Source organism: Callorhinchus milii, unplaced genomic scaffold, assembly GCF_018977255.1.
Source record: "Callorhinchus milii isolate IMCB2004 unplaced genomic scaffold, IMCB_Cmil_1.0 Scaffold4, whole genome shotgun sequence".
In the NCBI taxonomy this organism is placed as follows: Eukaryota; Metazoa; Chordata; class Chondrichthyes; order Chimaeriformes; family Callorhinchidae; genus Callorhinchus; species Callorhinchus milii.
The window spans coordinates 41,830,718-41,854,863 of NW_024704745.1; the positions used below are offsets into that span (position 1 = coordinate 41,830,718).

The 24,146-nt window shown below is 40.0% G+C and overlaps 1 protein-coding gene across 1 annotated transcript in view; it reads left to right on the forward strand.

Moving 5' to 3' along the window:
- LOC103186406 (dystrophin-like) overlaps positions 1-24,146 on the forward strand; it is a 775,626-nt gene that overhangs the window by 158,718 nt on the left and 592,762 nt on the right. Inside the window, 1 exon segment of the mRNA XM_042334068.1 lies at positions 7,840-7,958. Within this exon segment, the coding sequence (XP_042190002.1) occupies positions 7,840-7,958 (119 nt within the window).

Here is a 24,146-nt window from a genome sequence, read left to right on the forward strand (position 1 = left end):
TAGCAACTCCTTTGGCTTAAAATCATTCCCTCAAAATGCAACCTAACACTGCTATCTTTGAAAGCAAAAACTTCGCCTTCGCAAAGTTGCAGGATCATGCCTTCTCCTTGAAGTACTTCCTCTTCAACTGCAGAATCAGCTTGCTCTTAATCCATCACTTGCAATCATCAAAGGACTCCGTCCATTTTTATTCATCTACTGTGGCTTGCTGGCTTCTTAGCATTTTTTTCTTCTTCATAAGATTTACCTCTTGTATTCCATTTTCTCACTGGGACCTGGACCAAATTAATAAATACTCATTCCTGAGTGTTTCTGTTCTTCCACCCCCTGTGATCCGCAATTTTCCAGCCAACTAACATGTATGTTACGTGCTACAGATTTTTATGTTGCAAAGAACTATGTTATCACCAAATTAATCATATGTTTGATATTTACAATTTTCATCCCAAATTGTGCAGGAAAACTACTGATTTTTAACAAATATGTGTAATTTTATTAGCTCGAATAAGTCGATGAGTCACAAATAATTACAGTATATTGGCTTCATTTTGCCAAATCATTTTTACTCATCAAAACAGTCCTTGCCATCACTTGCATACAGTCCTTGCCATCATGATGTTGATTTTCAGAGACAGTATATATTTAGCATAGTGATTAAATTTATTTGTACTTCAACTGAGAACATAAAATGTAATGTCAAGTAGCATAAGATGTAATAAAAATAGTATCAGTGCCTTGGGAGGTCTTCCCGACGTGAACGACGCTATACAAATGTAATCTTGTTGTTGTAATATCCTTTGCATTTGCTATAAAACACCTCAAACACTTCACAGGATTTACTGTAAAGTGTAGTGACTGTATTTTGTGAGCCTGGCTCAGTTGGTAGTCAACCTACTGGCCTGTATGGTGCCTTTTTATTTTGTATATACAGGTGGCACAATAAAGATTTGTTCCTGAATTTGAAAAAATGGTGCCAAATGTTGCTGTAAACTAATTCATGAATTTTTATAAAGTGCACAATTGTACTTTTGTAAAGTCTATTAAAGCTAGGGACAATACCTTTTTCCTAAAGCAGCAGAGAAGATTGGAATCCAAAATGTTTGTTTCTTATTGATTCTTGTGCTCCACGAGTAAAAATCTGCTTTAAGACCTGCACTGCTGCTCCTTTGTTAGATTTAGAACCAGGTTAGAGAGAGTTTCTGAATCTAAAGTGTCAATTTAGACTATTTGCTGCTTATTACTTTGATGCAACTATCAAAGCGGGAGATGACTAAGAATTCAGGAATCCAGGTCTCCGATTTGGAATTTAGTTTGTCCTTGTCTTATTCCTGTTCCCTCAGATGTATTTGGCTATCATTTGAATCCATAGATCCAAAAATTCAACACAGCTATGTAAGCAGCTAGATTACCAACTCTATGGTCAACACAGAAGTTACAACACCTTCCATCTTGCCACATGCCTTCCCTTCCGAAAAAACACAGACTTACCCCAACTGCTTGGAAGAAGATTTGTTTATTCTTGAAGTAGCTTTAATTATTCCCTACCATGGAGAATATTGTACAAAACACAGTGCTGCTGTGTGTCTTACCACTTTCACAGTTTGAAGTTTAAAAGAGAGCAGGTCCCATTCTAGATTCAACTGATCTAAACTTTGACCTTTTTAGTTCTGCTCAGTTTGAATTTTGGTTGAAATTCAATTGGAATTTTATTTTCTACTTATAATTTATCCAGTGGCAATTTTTTAAAATAACTTTTGCTGTATAAACAGACACATGTAGCATAGGAGGCCTTTTGATCCATCTTGTCCATCTGAGATCATAGTTTTTGGTCCTTCTTGTCTGGTAGCAGTGGCAGAGTCATGGTGGGCTAGAAGGACTGTGATAGTGGGAATAAGATACAGCAAAAGGATACAAGGGAGGATAGTGACTGAAAGCTAATAAATAGAGGTGATTGGCAGATGTGTGAAAACAAAGACAGAAAGAAAATACTGTACTCAAGTAGGGCTGAAGTGAAGAATAGCAAAAAATCAATATAGTAGTCAATGCTTAAATGATCAAGCAACTAAGTTGAACAGAATTATGTCAAGTAATGGAAAGTTCCTTGAACCTACAACATATATTTTTTTCTGTCATCTTGCCACTGAGGACTGAAAAATCCATACTGAATGGTAGTTTAAAGAATAAAGCTCACTGGTGTTTGTTTACATTGCAGGCACAATTGATTGATAAACTACTGCCACTTAACACTGTATAGAGTTACTGGAGCGCCATAAGGAACGCATTGGATGTATGTTGGAGATCTTTAGTGCAAGGATCTCTGTCTTTAGAAAGCTCTTCTCGGTTCAGTGGCAAAAAAAATGCTGAAATTGTGGCAGTAATAGTGATCTGACTTGACTTTGTTCACAATGTTTCACAGTCTACCAGTAGCTGCTCTCTGCACTGTTCTGGAGCTGCAAGTCCCTGATTGATCTGCATCTCTGTGGCAAATCAGCAGCAAAAGGGATAAAAAGTGATGCTGCTGCTGATACTCTGTCTTCTTAGAGATCACAGAATAAGTTTAAAATGAAAGACATGTTAATGCTTGTCTCCCTATCTTCAGCCAGATTGACACCCTGCTGCTGCCAGTATCTATACTTTTTCATTTACACAAATTTGTCGCAGAGCTGCTGAAAGTTAGCAAAGCAGAACTAAGATGTAATCTGAGATTCCTCCAGATCGTGTTCTGCATCCAGTAGTTGTTTTTCTGTCTTGTTCAATGATTCAGATTTGGTTTGCTGGAATTCCATGCTCAGTTTGCCTATGCAGGATTGATGGACACACCGGGTAGCGTGAGAAATTCCCTTTGTTCATTTGATTCCATCCCATCTCCTGCTTGTAGTCAATAATAGAACTGGATTGCTAAGGGAATTAGCACATAGTCCATGAATTGAATGTAAACATTGAGCTGGGAAATTATCAAATTGATCTTCCTTTTACCCAATTGTGTTGACTTCAGAATGATTGTCACCATTGTGATCGTTGAAGAAATAAACTGATATAATTTCTTTCTGTCTGTTAATTAAGAGTTTTTTGTTTCAGCTGTGAATGCTGAGTGCAATTGGGGCAACAACAAAATTATATTTGTATAGTGTCTTTCATGTCGGGAGGACGTCCCAAGGCGCTGGACAGTTGAGGGTCAAACAAGATGCCAATTTTTTGCTATTCTTCATTTCAGCCCTACTTGAGTACAATATTTTCTTTCTGTCTTTGTTTTCACACATCTGTCATTCACCTCTATTAGCTTTCAGTCACTATCCTCCCTTGTATCCTATTGCTGTATCTTATTCCCACTATCACAGTCCTTCTAGCCCACCATGACTCTGCCACTGCTACCAGACAAGAAGGACCGAAAACTATGATCTCAGATGGCTTGGTGAGGTGGAGTATGCATTCTTGGATAGTGATGCTGTCAGCGCCTGCGGTGTGGAGGCCATAATGGGAGCCAATCAGGAGAGCCTCGGTCTTAATGAGGTTCAGCTGTAGAAAATTAGCTCTCATCCAGGAATTGATGTCTGACAGACATTCGGTCAGGACAACAGTGGTCCTGGAGTCAGCGGTGGAGGCAGAGAGGTACAGTTGGGTGTCATCCACATATGTGTGGAAGTTGACCCCATGTCTTCGGATGTAGTCACCAAGAGGGAGCATATTGATATTGAAGATGAGGGTACCAAGGACAGAGCCCTGAGGAACGCTGCACATGACGGTGTGGCGACTAGAGCAGAAACCATTTGTGGAGATGAAGTGGAGGTGGTGTGAGAAGTATGATCTGAACCAGTCAAGGACAGAAACGTGAGGGTTGAGGTGAGAGGAGAAGTGGTAGAGGAGGAAAGAGTGGTCAACAATTTCAAAGGCAGCAGGGAGGTCAAGGAGGACGAGGAGGCAGAGCCCTGATTGCAGATGGATAAAATGTCATTTGTCATTTTGACCAAAGCTGTTTCTGTGTTGTGGGCGGTACACAAACTCGATTGGAGAGGTTTGTGAAGGGAGTGGCGGGAGAGGAAGGAGCGAAGCTGGGAAGCAACGACTCATTCCAGGACCTTGGAAAGGAAAGGAAGGTTGGAGATAGGGTGGTAATTTGAAAGCAGAGATGTGTCCAGGGATGTTTGTTTAAGGATAGGAGTGATGACGCCATTTTTAAAGGGGCAAGTGCTTGGCAAGCATTATTGAGCTTTTGGCCATAAGCATGGTTGAAGAGGAAAGTTTTCAGGCGGGACTTGAAATAGGGGAGAGAGGGGGCAAGACAGAGGTATTGAGCAAGAGTGTTCCAGAGTTTTAGGGCGTAGTGGCGAAAGCGCGACCTCCGACAGTGGGGCGGAGCATGCAAGGGATGAGTAGAAGGCCAGTGCCAGTCGAGTGAATGGATTTGAACACGTGTGAGGACCTTGAAGTCGATCCGTTTGGTGATGAGGAGCAAGCTGCCAGTTTTGACCATCTCTCTTTGAAGCCAAGTACAAAACAAAGATTACATTTCCTGAACCAATAAAAGGTTGAGCAAAGTTCAAAACAAGTTATTTTTAAACTATTGATCACAATACAGTAATACAATTACTTATTCATGGGGGATTGAACTTGTGTTCTGCCACTTCTACGTGGTCACACATAGTGCTCCACATATTCTTAGCTTTAAGTGACTTTATAAGCATAATATGGCCAACATTACAACACAGCAACGAAAACAATTTGCTTGCATATACGTGTGGCATCTTGCATATAGTTTATCATCTCAAAGTGCTTTATAGGGATGGAGTGGAAAGTAAGATAGATTTCAAGATCCTCTCGCTCATTTTCAAATCCCTGCATGCCTCTCACCTCCCTACCTATCCGATTTGCTTACTCCCCACTCCCTCGCTCAGCTGGCACCGGACTCATATTTGTCCCTCATCCCCTCCGCTCCATCACCGGTGGCTGTGTCTTTAGCCACTACAGCCCAAAATTCTGGAACTCTCTCCCTCAATCCCTCTGCCATGCCCCCTCCCCACTTTCAAATCCCACCTAAAGAGCTTCCTTTTTGATCATGCCCCTCCCTCTTCCCCTGGTTTGGGGGTCAAGTTCCGCCAGTGTCAAGCGCTCCGGAACGCTACCTCGCGTGAAGGGCGCTATATAAATTCAAGTCGTTCTTGTTGTTGTAGATCAAGATGAGAAGTGGAGTTGGGAAAGGATGGAGGGATTGAACAAAGGTGTGACAGAAGAGGTAGTTTTTTCAAAGGGGTAAAAAGCAAGGGGGTAATCTCCAGATAGTGGGGACATTAGTGGTTTAAAGTTCAGCCAGCTTGCTGTTTAGCTGTATTCTGGAAGATGTACAAGCATCATTGTGCAGGAGGATGTATTTGAGGTAATACCAGCCTGTACATGGGAAGGTATTAGTGTGCTTAAAGTACTGTTTGCAGTGGTTCTAGAAAACTAATTTTTTATTTGCCTACATTTAATGGTTCAAAAGTGGAAACTGATTTCAAGCAGTTTTCTGTTTCTGCAGCTCCATGTGGCAGAAAGTTCTGTATTCAATTGCAGTGCCAGCAATCTGACCCTATACTTGACAGCAATTACCCGTGAAGCATTTTGAAATGTTTAAATCTTATAGGCTTATATCAAATGCAAAGACCATTCAATCTCACTCTTCACGTTAATTACAATACAATACAAAATTACATTTGTAAAGAACCTTTGACTTTGGGAGGACGTCCCAACGCCCTGGACAGTCAGGGATTTAGACCTGAACATGGGGGTTGGGATCAGGGAGGGCAGGAATATGGCTAAAAGCGTGGTCAAAAAGGAGGGTCTTGAAATGTGCCTTACTGAATTATATATACAGTTAGTACGGATCTTTTGGGAGTTCTGAAATTGCTCATGAAATTGCAACTTTGTCTACAAACTAAGGTGGTGCTGGAATTTGAACAGATCTTGAATTTATTTTTAATTTGGAAGTCAGTTCTTTAAAAAGAGCTGCAGAAAACTGCCTTCCAATCATAGCCTGAATTTAACCATGTTCTAAGATTATACAGTCTCTTAATAATTGTGAAAGGCTGAATTTCCAATTTCTTCCTCACTGTCCACTTTTGATATTTGTTATCTACTTTTCTTTGAACCGTGTGCTTTTTTTGGTAATTCTAGGTATGCAGCGTCTCTGTTTTGTAGGTGACTCATCCTTCGTGCCTAATTCAGAGCCCGGCACTGGTATAATATCCTCCATTGTAGACTGATCAGAAATTGTCTCATTAGCAAATACTGCAATCCTCTCCTGGAATAGCTCATAGAAAATTTTTAGAATTGGCTACAGATCCCAGAAAGCAAGGAGATTAATCACACTCCGACGACTTTAAATTGCAAGGTTATGAATAGCTAATATTCTGGATTAAACAAGGTGCTTGATGCTGACTCACTTCTTTATTTCACTTGGTAACATAAATCTTGTATATTAGTGTAATAATGAGACAAACTGAGGTCTTGTCTGCCTGTTCAGGAGGTTGTTAGAGCCCCTGTGTTACTATTCAAAGAGTATTTTTCCTGGTGTCCCGGACAGCAATCTGTCAGATAAAAACATTAATGTACTTTGTGGCCGTTTGTGGGACATTGCTTTGCTCAAATTGGCTATTTCATTCACCTAAAATACACAGTCACTATACTTTACAGCCAAAGCTTCTGATGGATTTTGAGACATTTTGAAATGATGAGCGTCATATCAAGGATTGCTATTTAATTGTTTAGCTTTGTGAGGAGGACCTGCTTGAAGCCAGTTCATCCCACGGGTACACTGCTTACCTTCCCCTCCAGATAAATATTGTCAGAATATTTGTTATTGACATAATTTGACATTGAAAAAGGTGAATGGCTGAGTGGCTCCTCCTGTACTGAAACATTATTACAACAAACACATCAACGGTTTATTTTAGTTGGCAGGAATAAAAGTTAGCATCCTCTCATGGTATGGTTTATATTAATGTTGATCTGATATTAATGTTGGTCTGATGTTGTCTTCGTAGATTCTGGTTACAATCACCTCTTTATTTTGGAGATTGTTGCTAAGGACACTAGAGAAACTCCCTTTCCTGTCTTATAATGCAATGGGATCATTAACAACCAGTTGAGTAGACAGCTGTGACCTCAGTTTTACATCTCCTCTGAAGGCCAGCACCTCTGACAATGATGCACACCCTCAGCACTGCACAGCCTTTGTTCAAAGTTCCAACATGGGGCTTTAACCCACAATCTTCTGACCCAGAGGCAGAATTCTACCAAATGAGCCAGTCTGTTTCCCAAATGACCCAGGCAGTTCCACATAATGCAAGACACTATTGATAGTTGAAGATAGTTGAAGAAGATATGTACATAAATTATCAATTCTGCAAACCATGCTGGTACTATTCAAACATATGCCATGAGATGTACCGTGTTTTGTTATTGATTGACGTCATGGTTACCATTTTAGTTTGTTTCTGCTCACTTTCTACAGCTGGTTAGTGAGTAAAGCTCGCAAATGTGCTGCTCACGGTGTCTAATGCAGGTTAGTTACAAAGAGGAATAGGAAATTTACGTTTTTAACCAACGCAAAATAAAAAACTCTTCCTCGTATGACATTGGCTCTAACTATTGACCAAAACCACCACTCCACCTCTGACATGGTGGCACAGGTTTATTGTGGTCTTTTAGAATGAGTGACTCGGAACTCTCAGAAAGCTACTACATGTATTCCCTGAGGCAATAGCCCCTTTGACTTGCATTATTAATTAGTGATTTAAAGTGGAATTGATTTGAATCCAGAGAGAGCTACAACTGACTTTATAATTTGCCTCCTCTCTCTTGCAGGCCTGACCTCTTTGACTGGAAGAATGTGGCTCAGCAACAGTCTGTAACCGAACGACTGGATCATGCCTTCACTGTAGCCAAAGAACACCTGGGTATTGATAAGCTGCTGGATCCTGAAGGTAAGCAGATAAGAAATGCTTCAACAAAAGTGTTAGAATCAAGAAGGAGAAATTGGACATGCAATACTGCTAGTATCAAATCTGTATTGGGTTCCTGCTTACAAAGAACAGTTTTCAGTTACTTTTAGTTTTTTTGGTTACGAAACATGCTGTCTGCCCAATGGTTGGTACTGTGAGTTTACTTTTAAGCCCTAGTTTACAGAGTTATTGTTTGTGTGCCTACTGAACATTAGAAACAGAACTGCTAAGCTGCTGCAATTTAACCAGTGTGATGCATGTTAATGTAGTACATCTATTAATAATTGGACAGAGGGTAGTAAGAGTGAAGTGTTTATTCCACTAATATCAAATATATATATGACAAACGGTAAAGTTCAATTTGTTAATAATTCGACAGGTGGTGGTAAGGGTATAGTATTTATTACATAAAACGAAACATGTTTTAACAATCTGTAATCAAATTATACTACATATAACAACACAATAACAATAACCTCTCCACAACATGCACTAAGGGGTTGCTCAGTAATCCAGATGAACAACACCCCTTAAAATACACAGCAGAGATCAGCCTTTGGAAATCCCTCAGGGACAACTGATTCTCGTAATTCCAACACTAAACAGGGACTGGCGTCCGGTAAACCCTCGGACCCAACCAGTCATACACAACAACAGTAGTACTGACGACACAGGGACGACAACATGTATCCAGGCACTGTCTTGAACTCCAAACGAAAAAATAGACCTGGGATCACACCTTGACATACACTCGAGAGAATACAGAACTATCACACACAATCACAGAGAGTGGCTTCTGTAACTCAACAGAAACAATCAGCTCTTAACCCAACACCTCACTCGTGCTACCGACCACTACTCCTCTTTCACTTTTATTGGTCATTTTCTTACTGGAGGTAAATTTCCTCACCCCTGTACGTAACCATAGGTACAGTAGAATCGATATCGATTCCACTGGGAAGTGCGCTGATCCTCTACACAACTCCAACTATTCCAAAGTTACATCTTTTATGTGTTTCTAACTCCACCTCCCCTTGTCACAGATATAGCCCCCACCCTTCACAGGCTGCTTTGCACCAAGAGAGATATGGACAACTTCTGGGCAGCCTTCCACAGCTGTTTGTTTCTCAGCCTTGAGATAGGCAGGTGTCCGAGGCTGCAGCCTTTTCTTTCTGTGTTCATTGTTCTTACAACTAAACTCAAGGACTTGATTGCTCATTATCTCAGAGGAATGAACATCTTCCCAGGAAAATATGAAATGTAATCCGATACTAACCTCAGCCTGTCCAGCAAAGTTCCTTTTAACTATTTAACTATCAAACCTTTTGGAACATTCGGTTGCTGTTTGAAATACACCAATGTATCCCAAGGTGATAGTCAATATATTTCAAAACATCCCTAACCTGCCCATTTAGTTATCAAAAATACCTCCGGATGAGATCAAAAGCTTTTGCACAAAAATAGAAGTAGAAGACTAACATATCAGAGTACTTAAAACAGATTGAAGATAGGTCTGCAGACCATCATACGTTTATGAGAAACTTGAAACAGAAGTATTAAATAAAAGGTACAGTAGTTATTGTTCAATGGTTATCGGTGAATAATAAATAGATGGAGTGTGTGTCTTTTAAAAATACTTTAGGAAGTAGTATAATTTACTATTTTATTTTATCTGTGGGCACTAATTCTTAGAGTGAATATACACCATTTTCTGTAACAGAAGTACATTCTCCTACAGAAATGTATATTTAACAAAAAATTAAATATTTATATGCATTTTCTTTAACCATGGTCAGATACATTTTTAACTGCAATCCTGTGTAAGGCTTCATAAAATATGCATAAAGTTTCCAGTGTTCAGTGGTAACTGATAAAGGGAATAAAGATAAATATTCTCTCCTTTCTCTGAATTTCAAACCTTGTGCGAAACGATCATCTTCACAGTTTCCTTTCCGGGTTAATTTCATGTGTACTACTTCTGCCCACTAGCCATGATATCTATCCAGTTCAAACAATGCATAGCACATCTGAATCTCAAGATTATGCTTTATATGTCCAGATCTTGACTGGCCTATCATTCCCCGTATTATCCCTTTTCCCTATTTTTGGACTGGAGTGTAACACTTAACATCGTTCAATCCTTTGACATAATTTTGGAAGGTTGTGACCAGTCCATCTTCTATCTTAAAATCCTCTTTCCCCATAGCACTGCAAATGTTTCCTTTTCAAGTATCCATCAAATTCCCTTTTGAAAGTTATTATTGAATCTGTTTCCATCACCCTTTCAGGTAGTGCATTCCAATGCATCTTCTCCCAGCCTCCTTCAATATTCTGGTGGTATAACTGGTGGCTTTTCTACTTTAATCCTTATTAACCATTAAATACAGTTTCCCATAATAATAATCCTTGCATTAAATATAGCACATTATCACGTTGTCGAGATGTCTAAAAGCGCTTCACAGAATATACTGTAAAGTGTAGTGACTGTGTGTTTTGTAGGCAAAACCCAGCAGCCAATTGTGTTACAGCAGTGTCCCACAAACATTTAGCTCGCGTAGTTGCTCTTTCACACTCTCCTGTGCTGCTCCCTGCAGTCCCATTTTCAGTATACCAAGTACTTAGGCATCGCCACCATTCCTTCATTCTCACTACAAGATAGATCCAATCCCTATATCCTAAACTTGCCCATAACAAACCCGGGCCTGTTTTCACGGTGTGGCCCGTGATGGTGACATGTCTTTTTACTGATGTGCCTTCTTCGATTCCATCCATTTGTTGTTCTGTCCTTAATCTGTATTCCTTCAGTTTAAAGTTCATACAGGGGCACGGAAACAAATGATCCACATATTCTGAGGATCAGCCTCTGGGTGTGCTGATTGTGTGATCGAAGTTGAATTGTTTCTTGAACTTTCCTTACCTAATCTTCAGCTGCAGTGAAAGCCAATTGTAAAGCTATAAATCAGAAACAACCTGCTCACCACACAGAGAACTAATGCATATTGGAAAACCATTATAATGTCACTTGAGCCTGACTATGGTTGAAGTGCAGCAGCTGAAGAAGAGTTAAAACATAGAACCTGTGGAATCATCACCACATGACATTGCACTCAGTAATCTGGCAGAACACAATTTAGCTGTTATCCTCAGTGGACAAGAAGGCTGACACTCCAGTGCAGATCCCCAGCTAAACGTTAAAGACCCCATGGAACTTTTGGAAAAGAGAAGGGAGTTACTCCTGGTTTCCTGACAAACAATTCACCCAGATAAAAATAAATGATCATTTGCTAATGGTTATTTGCGGGACCTTGATGTGTGCAAATTGTATTGCCTACAAATACAATCATTGAAATTCACAGTAACTTCTGTGAAGCATTTTAAAGCACTATATCAAATGCAAGGATTATTATTGTATTAAATAGAATGGATTGCGTCACATTCCAAAGAAACTCATAACTTGGGAACTAAGTTTACAAATAAAAATAGCACAATCAATGATCTCCAGTAACCCCAAAATGCTAAACTATACAATATAAAATTACATTTGTTTACGCCTTTCATATTGAGAGGAGGTCCCAAGGCGCTGGACAGTCAGCGATTTGGACCCAAGGGGGGGGGGAAGGGATTGGGGTAAGGGAGGGTGGAGGGCAGGGAGGGTAGAAGGGTGATCGAAGGCACTGTCGAAGAGGATGGTCTTGAGACGTGCCTTAAAAGAAGCAAGGGAGTAAGGTGAAGGGAACGTGGGATGGAGTACCAAAGGGTGGGGGCGGAGAGGCTGAAGGCACGTCCACCGATAGTGGAGAGGGCTGGGTGGCGGATGTGGAGCAGGCCCGAGCCTGCTGAGCGAAGAGAGCGGACAGGTTGATAAGGGGTAAGCAGGTCACTGAGGTAGGAAGGGGCAAGATCATGGAGGGCCTTGAAGGCAAGGACGAGGATTTTGAACTCTCTCCTCTGGGGAATGGGGAGCCAGTGGAGCTGGACGAGGATTGGGTGACATGCTCACAGAGCCTGGTGCAGGAGAGGACACGAGCTGCAGAGTTCTGGATGATCTGCAGTTTGTTAAAGGAAGAGTTGTGAAGGCCGACAGCATGGATTTGTGAGCCTAGATGTGATGAACAGGTGAATGAGGGTTTCGACAGCCTGAGGAGAGAGGCAGTGGCAGAACCGGGTGATGTTGCAGAGGTGGGGAGAGGCAGAGCGGGTTATGGCACGGATATGGGGGAGAAAGGATTGTTGATGATCAAACAAGAAGCCAAGGTTCTGGACTGACTCGGTGACTCGGTGTGAATCCTTGGATTGTGATGCTGTCAATGCCTGATGTGTGGATGCGCTGACAGGAGCCAATCAGGAGACCCGGGTCTTGCTGACATTCAATGGTAGAAAGTTAGCTCTCCCATTACATTAGTTCATGGCTGGGAAAAATCCCAGTGAGGGTTACACACAATGCTTTTGGTAAAGTTGGTCACAAATAAGATTTCCTATTATAAACGCTCATTGTCAATTGTAGTTCAAGTCACGTTCCCTGGAATATTTCCCCAAATATATTTTCCAAACATTCAGGTGAGGATCAATTTGTTTAGAGACTGTCTCAAAATATTAATTTATATATGAAACATTATTTTTAAATAATTCTTGCTTTCTGGTATTTTATTGTTCGGATGCATTCTGTAATGTTTGTTATTCAGGCAGAACTCACATTCAAAAAATCATATTAAATTTTACAATAATAAAGCACACTACTGGAGTTAATATAAAATCTAATATAAATTGATCTATCACTGCCTTGAAACAACGTACTTGCTAGCTAATAGAATAGAAAACCATGAACTATAAAATTATCTCCAAATATAGACCTGAAAACTCTGTGAATGACAGATGGTCACATTTAAAAAAAAAGTTTAGAACAAGAACCAAGGAAGAGAATGGAATTATTGTACATTTTATGTCTGGAAGATGGATATAGCCCTTTATCGGGAATAAATGGATCTCTCTCAAATGTTCCACTGTCTATATTTAGGAGGAATAATGAAATGACACTTTTAAAGGAATGAAGTGGCACTTTTAACGTGATAATTATCTTTGCAAGAAGATTGCTCGAGAGTAAAATCTGATGAACCCTTTGTCTAACATGTCAATAATGTTGCTGTTGGTATTTGTCTTCTTCATGATTTGGGTACATTGCACTGCAAGAAAAGTTAGCATTGATGCTAGCAGAAAGATTGGAGTTTTATCCACCTACAAGAAATTTGCTGGGCTCCAGACTGCTATTCAATTTAGGGCAGAGCCTATGGACTTGCTAACTTTATTGCTAGTTTTTGGCTGATGCAACCATAACAGTATTGGGGATAAATTCCACCTGGGTCAAGATTTACTCTTTTCTGAAGCACTTTACCAGAATTTAGCAAATTCTCACACAAGCTTAATCTAGAGACCATTTTGTTATAAGTTCTGTTACAAACTACAGAAAACCAACTTCGAAGATAAGACTGAATTCAACAATTTGTCAAATTCCGGTTGCTCTAAAATGCTTCCTAAATTGAGGCACATAATGATCCCTCTATAATAATAATAAGAATCCTTACATTCGATATAGAGCTTTTCACGTCTTCTAGACTCAAAGCGCTTCACAGAATATACTGTAAAGTGAATAGCACAATTCTATTTAGAGAAGGGTCCTCGAGTTATCTCACTACACATGGAGTGCAATATGAATTAATGAGAAGACCCCTTCTCCATCACCACCATTGATGGACTATTTTGTGGGGATTGCTTACTTTTCTAGGTAATCAATGCGCACAAAAGGGTGATCATCTATTAATATTTTGATATTAAACTATTAAACACTCTTCAAATTGATCCCATTCATTCAATTTGTACAGGTGATGTTCAATTAACCATTAATATTCCATCAGATATTAATATTAACAGACACATGTGGAGTAAGGAAACTAGTCCAACGTTTCCAGGTACTGGGTTTGATTCTTGGGTAGTGCGAAACGTTGAACTAATTTCCTTACTCCACTCGCCTGTTTACCTAGCAGAAAGTAGGAACCTGGTTGTTCGTCGATTGGCGTATCGCTTTTTCCAGGAATAATAATCCCTTAAAAAAAAGTGGTCACTCAGTCCACGATTGTTTGTGGGATACTTCTGTGCTCAATTGGTTGCTGAGTTTTGCCTTCAAAATATACAGTCAATTCACTCTGTGAAGCGCTTTGAGACATCTAGAAGACGTGATAAGGCGCTATATCAACTGCAAGGTTTATTATTATTAATGTTCAAAAAATTTCAAGGCTAATGTTTGAAATGCCAATGAGATCAATGTGCCAATAGTCCCAACTAGTCTGGCTTTATGGGAATGTTACTTCCTGCTCAATACCACTCCTCACAGGTCATTAATTCCTCTGGGTGTCTCATGTAAATTGCCAGCTGCCACTGTTTCCCACATTTTCATGATGAGCTGACAAGCCAATTGCCAACATCATACACCATAGATACAAAACCCTGGGAACAGCTGCACTTTTACATTTATTAGGAAAGGACTACAGCTATTCATTTACTACACAGTTGGGATAAGTTTGCTTTTTAAAAAGTTCATTGTAAACGTTCCATCTTGATTTAACTGTGCTGTCTCCTGTTCGCCAGCAGTGGGAACTATAATTAAGTAAATGGGCTTTTCTACTCAGTAGGAAATAACACTGATCAGGGCCAAATTCTTTTTTCTGCGTTTTAAAGCCTGAAAATGCTAATTAGAATGTACAACGCTTTGTGATTTTTTTTAAAGTCATTTCACAGATTTATCATTAAGGTCAGTGTATATTGGATTTAATGTTTATTATTTAGAATATTCAACTTCAAAAGGAAAGGTAAGATTTTAGGTAGAACGTTTAGTAATAGATTTATCACTACAGAAGTAGAATTGTTTTGCTGTGATAAAATGCTTGTTGGTTATAAATTTGATGGTATGCTGCCAGTGCTGAAAGAGGAATGTACATTTCCTGTCACACATGATAGTGAAGGGAATAGAGGGATATGAGGGGGATTAGGATAGCCGGAAGCTGTGGAGTATAAAGACCAGGCATGGAGAAGTTGGGCCAACTGGCCTGTTTCATTGCTGGAGATTATACGTTTTTTTTATAATTTTGTGAACGATGGTCTTCTGAGTTCATATTAAATGCAAAACCTCTTGACTGTGAAAGCATTGCCCTTGGACATTCCTGCAATGAAATTGCTACAAGGCATTGTCACAAGGACTTCTCTTATTGAAAACACAATCTCTTGACCATAAACAAAATGGACTTGTTAAATATCCATGGCAACTGGAGACTGCAAATGTGAGGCAACCTTTCTAACAGTCATGGGCTGGAAGACTTCAAATCATGTGTCTAAATGGTTCAATCCAAACAGAGGGTATTGAGTCTGTCAACATTTTTGTATGTATGACTTTGATCTTGCTGATAAATGTTTTTTGGCTTAAAAACAAAACTTGTGATTCACTTATGCTAAATTTATAGTGAATTCAACCATTTAGGCTTTCCAAAGTTTTATATTCCAAAAATCTATGGGTGGACCAAGTTCCTCAGATCACATCATCACCTCCCCTTGGTATGGAAGATAATGGAGTCCTGAAACAACATTTAACGCTTTTTAGATGAGACAGACTTGGTAGGGGTGCCTTTGTATATGTCATCTTCATGTGCCATATTTGTGGAGTTCTGTAACGTAGTGGTTAAAGCACTCGCCTTACAAGCGAGAGAACCTGGATTCGATTTCTGGGAAGGGCAAAACGTAAGGCAAATCTCCTTATTCCACACACCCGTTTACCTAGGAGTAAGTAGAAACCTGGTTGTTAGTTGATTGGCGGAACCTTTTCTTCCAGGGGTAATAATCCCTTCAAAAAAAATAATTTGGTCACTCAATCTACGATTGTTTGTGGGACACTGCTGTGCGTAATTGGTGGCTGCGTTTCACCCACAAAATATACAGTCGATTCACTTTACAATATATTCTGTGAGGTGCTTTGAGACTTGATAAGATGTGATAAGGTACTATATCAAATGCAATGATTATTATTATCATCATTATTCTTATATTCATCCTAGTTTCCCTGGCAAAAACGGACACTTATTGGTGAGAGATTTGAGCATTTTTAGTTAACGTGTGCATTTCAGTGGATCACGAATATTTACCGCGTATTATGTGGGAAAATTTGATGATCAACAACAAATTACAATTGTACAGTGCACTTCACATCAGGAGGATGTCCCAAGACCCCATTACTGCATCCAATGTGACCTGGATCACTCAATGAAGGTCATATTGGATGCAGTATGACATAGTCTTTCAGTCTGGGAATTCAGACACATTGTCAATGGGGTGCAGGGAGGAAACCTTGTATTGGACTTGACCCAACTGTTACATGGTATTGAAGTGTTGACAGTGTCACTGGCTGCAATGGATGTATTCTGGTTGCAAATCACACCATTAGCAAATGTAATGCTTAGCACCTGAGCACTCTTCTGTCCACCTGCAAATGATCTCTTTCAGTACAGCAGAGGTCATTTTATTGCAGGCTGTTTATCACTGTTGGTCTATAAAATTCAATTGAATTATTGACACCAAAATAAATCTACAGGATTAGTTTTCTTATCATTGACACAACTTGGCTTATTGAATTGCTCAGAAATTACCTTTGTTTTAAAGCAAAAAATGCTGATGAGGTGGAAACAGGAATGTACGACAAGCTACCAATTCATTCCGTCTTTCCTTTGTTCCTGAAGAAATTTGATTTTCTAACAGCTTGTGTTTCCATTGACGTTTGCACGGACAATGAATCTTCAGTTCTGAAAGGGCTTTATACCTTTATTGACTATGTGCTGTAACCTTGGCAGCATTTCCTCAAGTGTAAAAGTGAATTACTGAATGTGTATTCTCAAACCGGACAGATGATCCTTTTTGTGAACAAAGACATTTGCTCCAGTTTGCCAATTTCCTTGCTTATGAAAGAGAAGTTGTGTCCTGTGTTTTAAGTAGATCAGAAACAAATTATAACAAAAAAAATCTCTAATATTCAGCACCTATGAAGATTTTATTTTTACAATCTTTAGCCTATTAAGATTTTGAAAATAGTCAATGCTTTTTATAAGGTTGGACATTATTTTTTACACAGAATTACATAAGCTGTACAGCACTGAAACTGAACAATTTGGCCCAACTAGTCCATGATGATGTTTATGCTCCATGTTTTCTTTCTAGTCTCTCTTTTTCCTTCCTCCGATCAAACCCAGCTGTAGCCTAGAGAGTGACAAGATATGTAAATAGTCCCTTTTGAGTACTGTGGAAAGTACATACCTGGCTTTATCTGATAATTCAACCCCCCCTTTATGAAACGTATGACTGGCACTCTACATTCTCTCACACAAATGAGATCAATAACTCAGCAGATTGTTAATTCTGGGCCCACATCAGCACTCGTGTTTGTGTATTAAATAGTGAAATGGTGTACTGTGGACCTGTAATCCGAATTGACCAGCCAATCAGATATGATTTATATCCTCTCTATAAAATGGAGTGTAATGAATATGGCTTTATCTGAGTAATAAACTGAGAAAACTGTGGCCTATTTGGAAGGAGGACTAGAACTCGTGAAATTTGGCCTTCAGGCTGAGAGAGAAAGATGATGGTAACCTTTCAGGTGGGATAAAGGGCCAAAATCATACACTGATCTATTAGGTCAGTCAAGAGGATGATTTGGGTCTTTAAGAGCACCTTTCTTTTAAACACCTGATCAATTTCAAATATTGCCATCAATCCAAATGTCCCTCAGCATGTTAGATTTACAAGATTCCGCTGCATCAGTATGTTAAGATCTAAAGGTTGTCTTAGAGAAATCGTTAGTTCTTGTAAGGTAAGGGTCCATAGATGACAAATTGCAGCAGTACAAGTAGCACAGTGCACCTATTTGATAGACTGCCTTCTATACATTGCCCTTAAGCTGTCCTAGCCTGAATCTTTCAGGCTAAGTAGCTGCTATTTTATGCAACTTGGGTTCATTTATTTCAGATGTTACCATAGAGACTTTATTTCTGACTATAGTTATAGGCTCCATAAGCTAGTTGCGTTGCAATTTTGAATAGCTAATTTTTAAAATTGTGACACAATTTGTGACACATTTATCTGTTTGAACATTTATTTTCTTTGTAACTTATAAAATGGATTTATTTATATTCGGAGTTGCCACAGGTATACATTGAATTTCTCTGTTACTATTGCCAAGTGTGTCCATGCTTTCTCCATGTGAACAAGGTTTGCCTGCTTATAATGTTTACTCATTTTCAATTAAAGGTCAACCACAGCATTTGTGATCTTACCCCTGAAGCATTTTAGGATTTCTGTCTCTAATACCCAATTTATAGCTCATGATTTGAAATTTCCTTTATTAGTAAAATGATTTGTCATTCCAAACCTATTTGCTTTCTCTGGGGCTAGAGGAAAGCTCAGCTAATCAGCACAAGCATTGGTTGAGCAAGTGACATTAATAATCTTTGGATGAAGGATGACTGAGCTAGTTTCAGTGATAATTGAGCAATGAATTGATAAATGCACGTTACAATACAATACAAAATTATATTAGTATAGCTTCTTTCATGTCTGGAGGACATCCCAAGGTGATGGACAGTCAGGGATCAGGGAGGGTAGAGGGCAGGGAGGGTAAGAGGGTGACCTAAGACTCGGTCGAAGAGGAGGGTCTTGAGTCATGCCTTGAAGGAGACAAGGAAGGAAAGGAGTGAAGCGAAGGGAATGTGGGATGGAGTTCCATAGGATGGGGGCAGAGAGGTTGAAGACCTGACCAACGATAGTGAGGCGGGCCACCTGGGGGATGTGGAGCAAGCCGGAGCCTGCTGAACGGAGGGAACAGACAGGTTGATATGGGGTTAGCAGGTCACAGAGGTAGGAAGGAGCAAGGCCATGGAGGGCCTTGAAGGCAAGGATTTTTAACTCTATCCTCTGAGGGATGGGGAGTCACTGCAGCCAGGTGGGGGTGATAGGGTGGTCATGGAACCTGGTGCTGGAGAGAACATGAGCTGCAGAGTTCTGGATGAACTACAGCTTGTGAAAGGAAGAGTTGGGAAGGCCGACAAGCAGGGAGTTGGCATAGTTGAGCCTTGATGTGATGAACATATGGATGGGGGCTTCGGTGGCCTGAGGGGTGAGGCAGTGGCGGAGCCGGGTGATGTTGCGGAGGTGGAGGAAGGCAGAGCGGATCATGGTGCAAGTTTTAGTTACTGTTTCTCCTCTCTGCCCCTCCCCCCATGACCAAAAACAAAGCTGCCCTATTACCATCATTAACACTGACAGCTAAAGCTAGGCAATGCACATTTAATTGCTTTACCTGTCATTTTGAAATTTACCAATTGTAATAAATCTTAGGTGGATCCCACTGTTTTCAAAACCATACAGATACTGGGGTCTAATTTGTAGTGCAATCATACCTAATATCCACAAAACACACAGTCACTATACTTAACAGTATATCCTGTGAAGGGCTTTGACTTGAAAGGTGCTGTACTGAATGTATTATTAATAATAACATTTATTAAATACAAAATACTGCTCTCCTTGGCCTTATTTGGACTGTGCTGGCTTTCAGAAATCACAATTAGCTGATCTGCAGCTCTCATCATTGTTTTTATTTCATGTGGGTATGATGCTAAATGGGAAATCCCATTCTCAACCATTCCAGGACAATACATTCAGTTACAGCATGTCAAGAAGGATGATGCCACAGATTTATGGTTGCGAAGGGCAATATTAGGAAAGTTACCAGGAGGTATGTTTACACAGTGGATAATTGCTGGATGAAATGGGTTACCAAGAAGGTTGGGACAATGAACTCATTTAAGAAACATTTTGATGCTGTATGGGAAGAATGTAGAGTGTGTGTTCTGAAATAAACAAATAAGGGAGCCAATAACCTACTTCATCCAGTCCACTCTTGTGAATTCTTGTAGTCGTACAGTGTGGCATGCAATCCAAGTCACAGTTAAACTGGCCACACAATATCACCCAATTTACTTTGATCGTACTTGCTTTACCTTCATTCATTAGTTGATCAATTGTTCTGCCTAGTGCACTGACAGGGAATCGTAATTATTGCTTGTGAATCTGAAACAATTATCCTTGAGCTATAACTTAATTAATTTTGACACGTTTGAATTAATGAAACAGCAGAGAATTGTAATTATTGCAGGGGAATGTGCAGCAACAGAAATAGTCCTGAAGGGACAATGCTTTCCTTCTATACAACAGCATCCTAATTAACAGTAGACGGAATCCCAGGAGCTTTTGGAGTACTTTATAGAATAATACCCATGTTAGTAGTAAGCCAAGGCTATTAAGTTAGTTATGCTTAGGCAGCAGAGCCTGCGGTATTGCTCTTTATAAATCCTTAATTTTCATTGCTTCATTTCATCTTTCTGTCTTCTATGTTTGCATTTTTTTCTTTTTTTTAAGGCTATACATTGCCCTTTCTCTCTATCTTACTTCTCCATCATTCCTGTGCACCTTCTTGCTTTTACCTCTTTTATTTCTCCTGCCCTTCACCACGCTGCCTGAGAAATTAGAATCTCAACAGTTTTCCTCCCCTCCTTTGCTTGACTTGTCTGTTCATCATCCAGCCAACCTGAGAAAATGATGAGAAGTGAGCAAAAAATGGCTTTGTCTTTCTGTCTGTCACTCTCTCTGTCAGTCCTCTTTCTGTTTTCTCTTCGTCTGTCAGTGTCTCTGTCTGTCTGTCTATGTCTGTCTCTTCCTCTCCGTCAACTCCGTCAATGGAGTCCTGTAACTCAGTGGTTAGAGCACTCGCTTTGCAAGCGAGAGACCTGAGTTCAATTCCAGGCAGGGCGAAACCTTGGGCAAGTTTCCTTACTCCACACGCCTAATAATAATCCCTCCAAAACCAAAAACAATAATAAATTGGTCATTTTCAATCTACGACTGTTTGTGGGACATTGCTGTGCGCAATTGGCTGCCGCGTGCGCCCTCAAATATACAGTCAATTCACTTTACAGTATATTCTGTGAAGCGCTTTGGGACGTCCTCCCGACGTGAAAAGCGCTATATCAAATGCAAGGATTATTATTATTATTATTATAACTCTGTCTATCCTCTCTCTCTTACTCAATAAATCCTGCTGCACGTAATTCCTGCATTAGGGAATAGACAATTGGGATGGGTTGGGGAGGGGAACAAAACTTGATGCTGGTTAAAATATAAATGCACTGAGAATGATGAGAACATAAGAATTAGGAGCAGGAGTAGGCCATTCAGCCCCTCGAGCCTGCCCCGCCATTCAATAAGATCATGGCTGATCTATTCTAACTTCACCTACACGCCTTATCCCCATATCCCTTAATCCCTTTATCCACAAGAAATCTATCAATCTCAGTTCTTGAATATGTTCAAGGATTGAGCATCTACAGCTCTTTGGGGTAGAGAATTCCATAAATTCACTACCCTCTGAGTGAAGAAGTTTTTCCTCAACTCAGTGCGAAAGGGCTTACCCCTAATTTTAAGACTGTGACCCCTGGTTATAGTTTCTCCAACCAGGGGAAAAAGTCTCCCACTATCTATTCTGTTGTGATCCTTAATAATCTTATAGCTTTCTATAAGATCACCTCTCATTCCTCTATATTCTAGAGAATATAGGCCTAAATTGCTCAACCTATTCTCATAACTCACCCCCCTTATCCAAGGTACCAACCTAGTGAATCTATGTTGTCGGTACATCCAAGGCGAGTACATCCTTATGGAGTCCTGTAGCTCAGTGATTAGAGCACTCGCTTTGCAAGTGAGAGACCTGAGTTCAATTCCAGACAGGGCGAAACCTTGGGCAAGTTTCCTTACTCCACACGCCTAATAATAATTCCTCCAAAAAACCAAAAACAATAATAAATTGGTCATTTTCAATCCATGAATGTTTGTGGGAAATTGCTGTGCGCAATTGGCTGCCACGTTCGCCCACAAATATACAGTCAATTCACTTTACAGTATATTCTGTGAAGCGCTTTGGGACATCCTCCCGACGTGAAAAGTGCTATATCAAATGCAAGGATTATTATTATTATCCTTTCTTAAATAAGGAGACCAAAACTGCACACAATACTCGAGGTGTGGTCTCACCAGGGCCCTATACAGTTGCAGCAAGACTTCGCTACTCTTATATTCTAACCCTTTTGTAACAAATGCCAACATACCGTTAGCCTTTTTAATTGCTTGCTGTACCTGCAAACTAACTTTTTGTGACTGGTGTACAAGGACACCCAAGTCCCTCTGAACGCTAACACTATCTAGTCTCTCCCCTTCTAAAAAATAATCTGCTCTACTGTTTTTGCCACCAGTTTATGGTTTTCAGCCTCTTAAAACTATCCAGATCTTGCTAATGTCTTAGCACCAGAACTCAATGTGAACACTGCTCTAGTCTTACTTGAAGTGACTATGTACAGTTGTGCCCATCATATACAGTCCCCTTCTAAAAAATAATCTGCTCTCCTGTTTTTGCCACCTAGGTGGATGACTTCACACTTCCCTACATTATATTTCATCTGCCACCTATTTGCCTACTCACCTAGCCTATTTCTATCTCATTGCATTTTTCTAATGTCATCCTCGGTGTTTACTTTCCCTCCTAGTTTAGTGTCATCCGCAAATTTGGATATATTAAGTTCGATGTCCTCATCTAGATCGTTGATGTAGATTGTAAATAGTTGAGGCGCAAGCTCTGATTGTTGTGGCACTCCACTAGTCACATCCCACCAATTTGAGAAGGACCCGTTTATCCCTACTCTTTGTTTTCTTCCCGTTAGCCATTCTTCAATCCATGCTAATATATTCCCCTTAATTCCATGGGCCCTAATCTTGTGGATCAACTTTTTATATGGCACCTTATCGAATGCCTTTTGGAAATCTAAATACACTACATCCACTGATTCCCCCCTATCTAATCTACTTGATATGTCCTCAAAAAAAAATCTAAAAGATTTGTTAAGCATGACTTCCGTTTTGTAAAGCCATGTTGACTCTGTCTTATCATCTATTTTATAGCTTATAATATAGCAATTTTAATTTCCTACTATTTCCCCTACTCTCTGATGCTCTATCTTCTTCACTGAGCTTCTTATCCCTCTTTGACCTATTGTGTTTATCTCTCTTGTTATTCTGTTCTGCCACCTTTAATTTTCTTAATATTGCTAGCTTGCAATTATTTCTAATTGTATCCCCGCCCCCTCTACTAGTTTAAAGCTTTATTTACCTCCCTATATATTCGGTTTGCTAGGACATTTGTCCCAGCCCGATTTAAGTGGAGCCCATCTTTTTTAAATAGACCCCTTTTCCTCCAATACTGGTGCCAGTGGCCCATAAAATGAAACCCCTGCGTTCCACACCACTCCCTTAGCCATGCATTTAACTCTCTAATTTGCTTCTTCCTGTACCAATTTGCACATGTCAAAGGCAACAATTCTGCTATCACTACCTTTGATGTTCTTTGTTTTAATTTTGTTCCCAGTTCCTTGAACTCCCTCCTCAGATCATCACAACTAACCCTACCTATGTCATTGGTACCTAATGTGAAGTACCACCAATGGATCCTCGCCCTCATGTTTTAGATTCTCCTCCAGCCCCGCCGAGACGTTCTTCACCCTGGCCCCAGAAAGGCAACAGAGCCTTCGGGTCTCCTGGATGTGGCTGCAGATAAGTGTATCTGTCCGCCTGATAGTTTTGTCCCCAATTACTACAACTTTCTGTTTGTTTCCCCTAATATTGAAATCACGTTTTCCTTCCTCCTCACAGGCTTCCTTGCCCACACAGGTTGCAAGGATCTCGTACTGTTGGCCAAGGTTAAAGCCTGAGGCTTCACTACCACTCTCTCTGGTGTTCCCTTAACCTCCTGCCTGTCAGACACCCTGTCCTTGACTGATACTATTCTCTATACTTTCCCTGAGGCTCAGGGGAGTGACTGGCTCCAGGATGAAACTATCCAGGAAGCACTCATTGTCCCTGATGCTGCGCAATGTCTGCACCACCTAAGCGGTGATACCATTTACTTTTGGTTAATTTGGTAAAGAAGGACTATTAGCTTCAACTGTGGGAAAGTTCTTCATAATAATAATAATAATT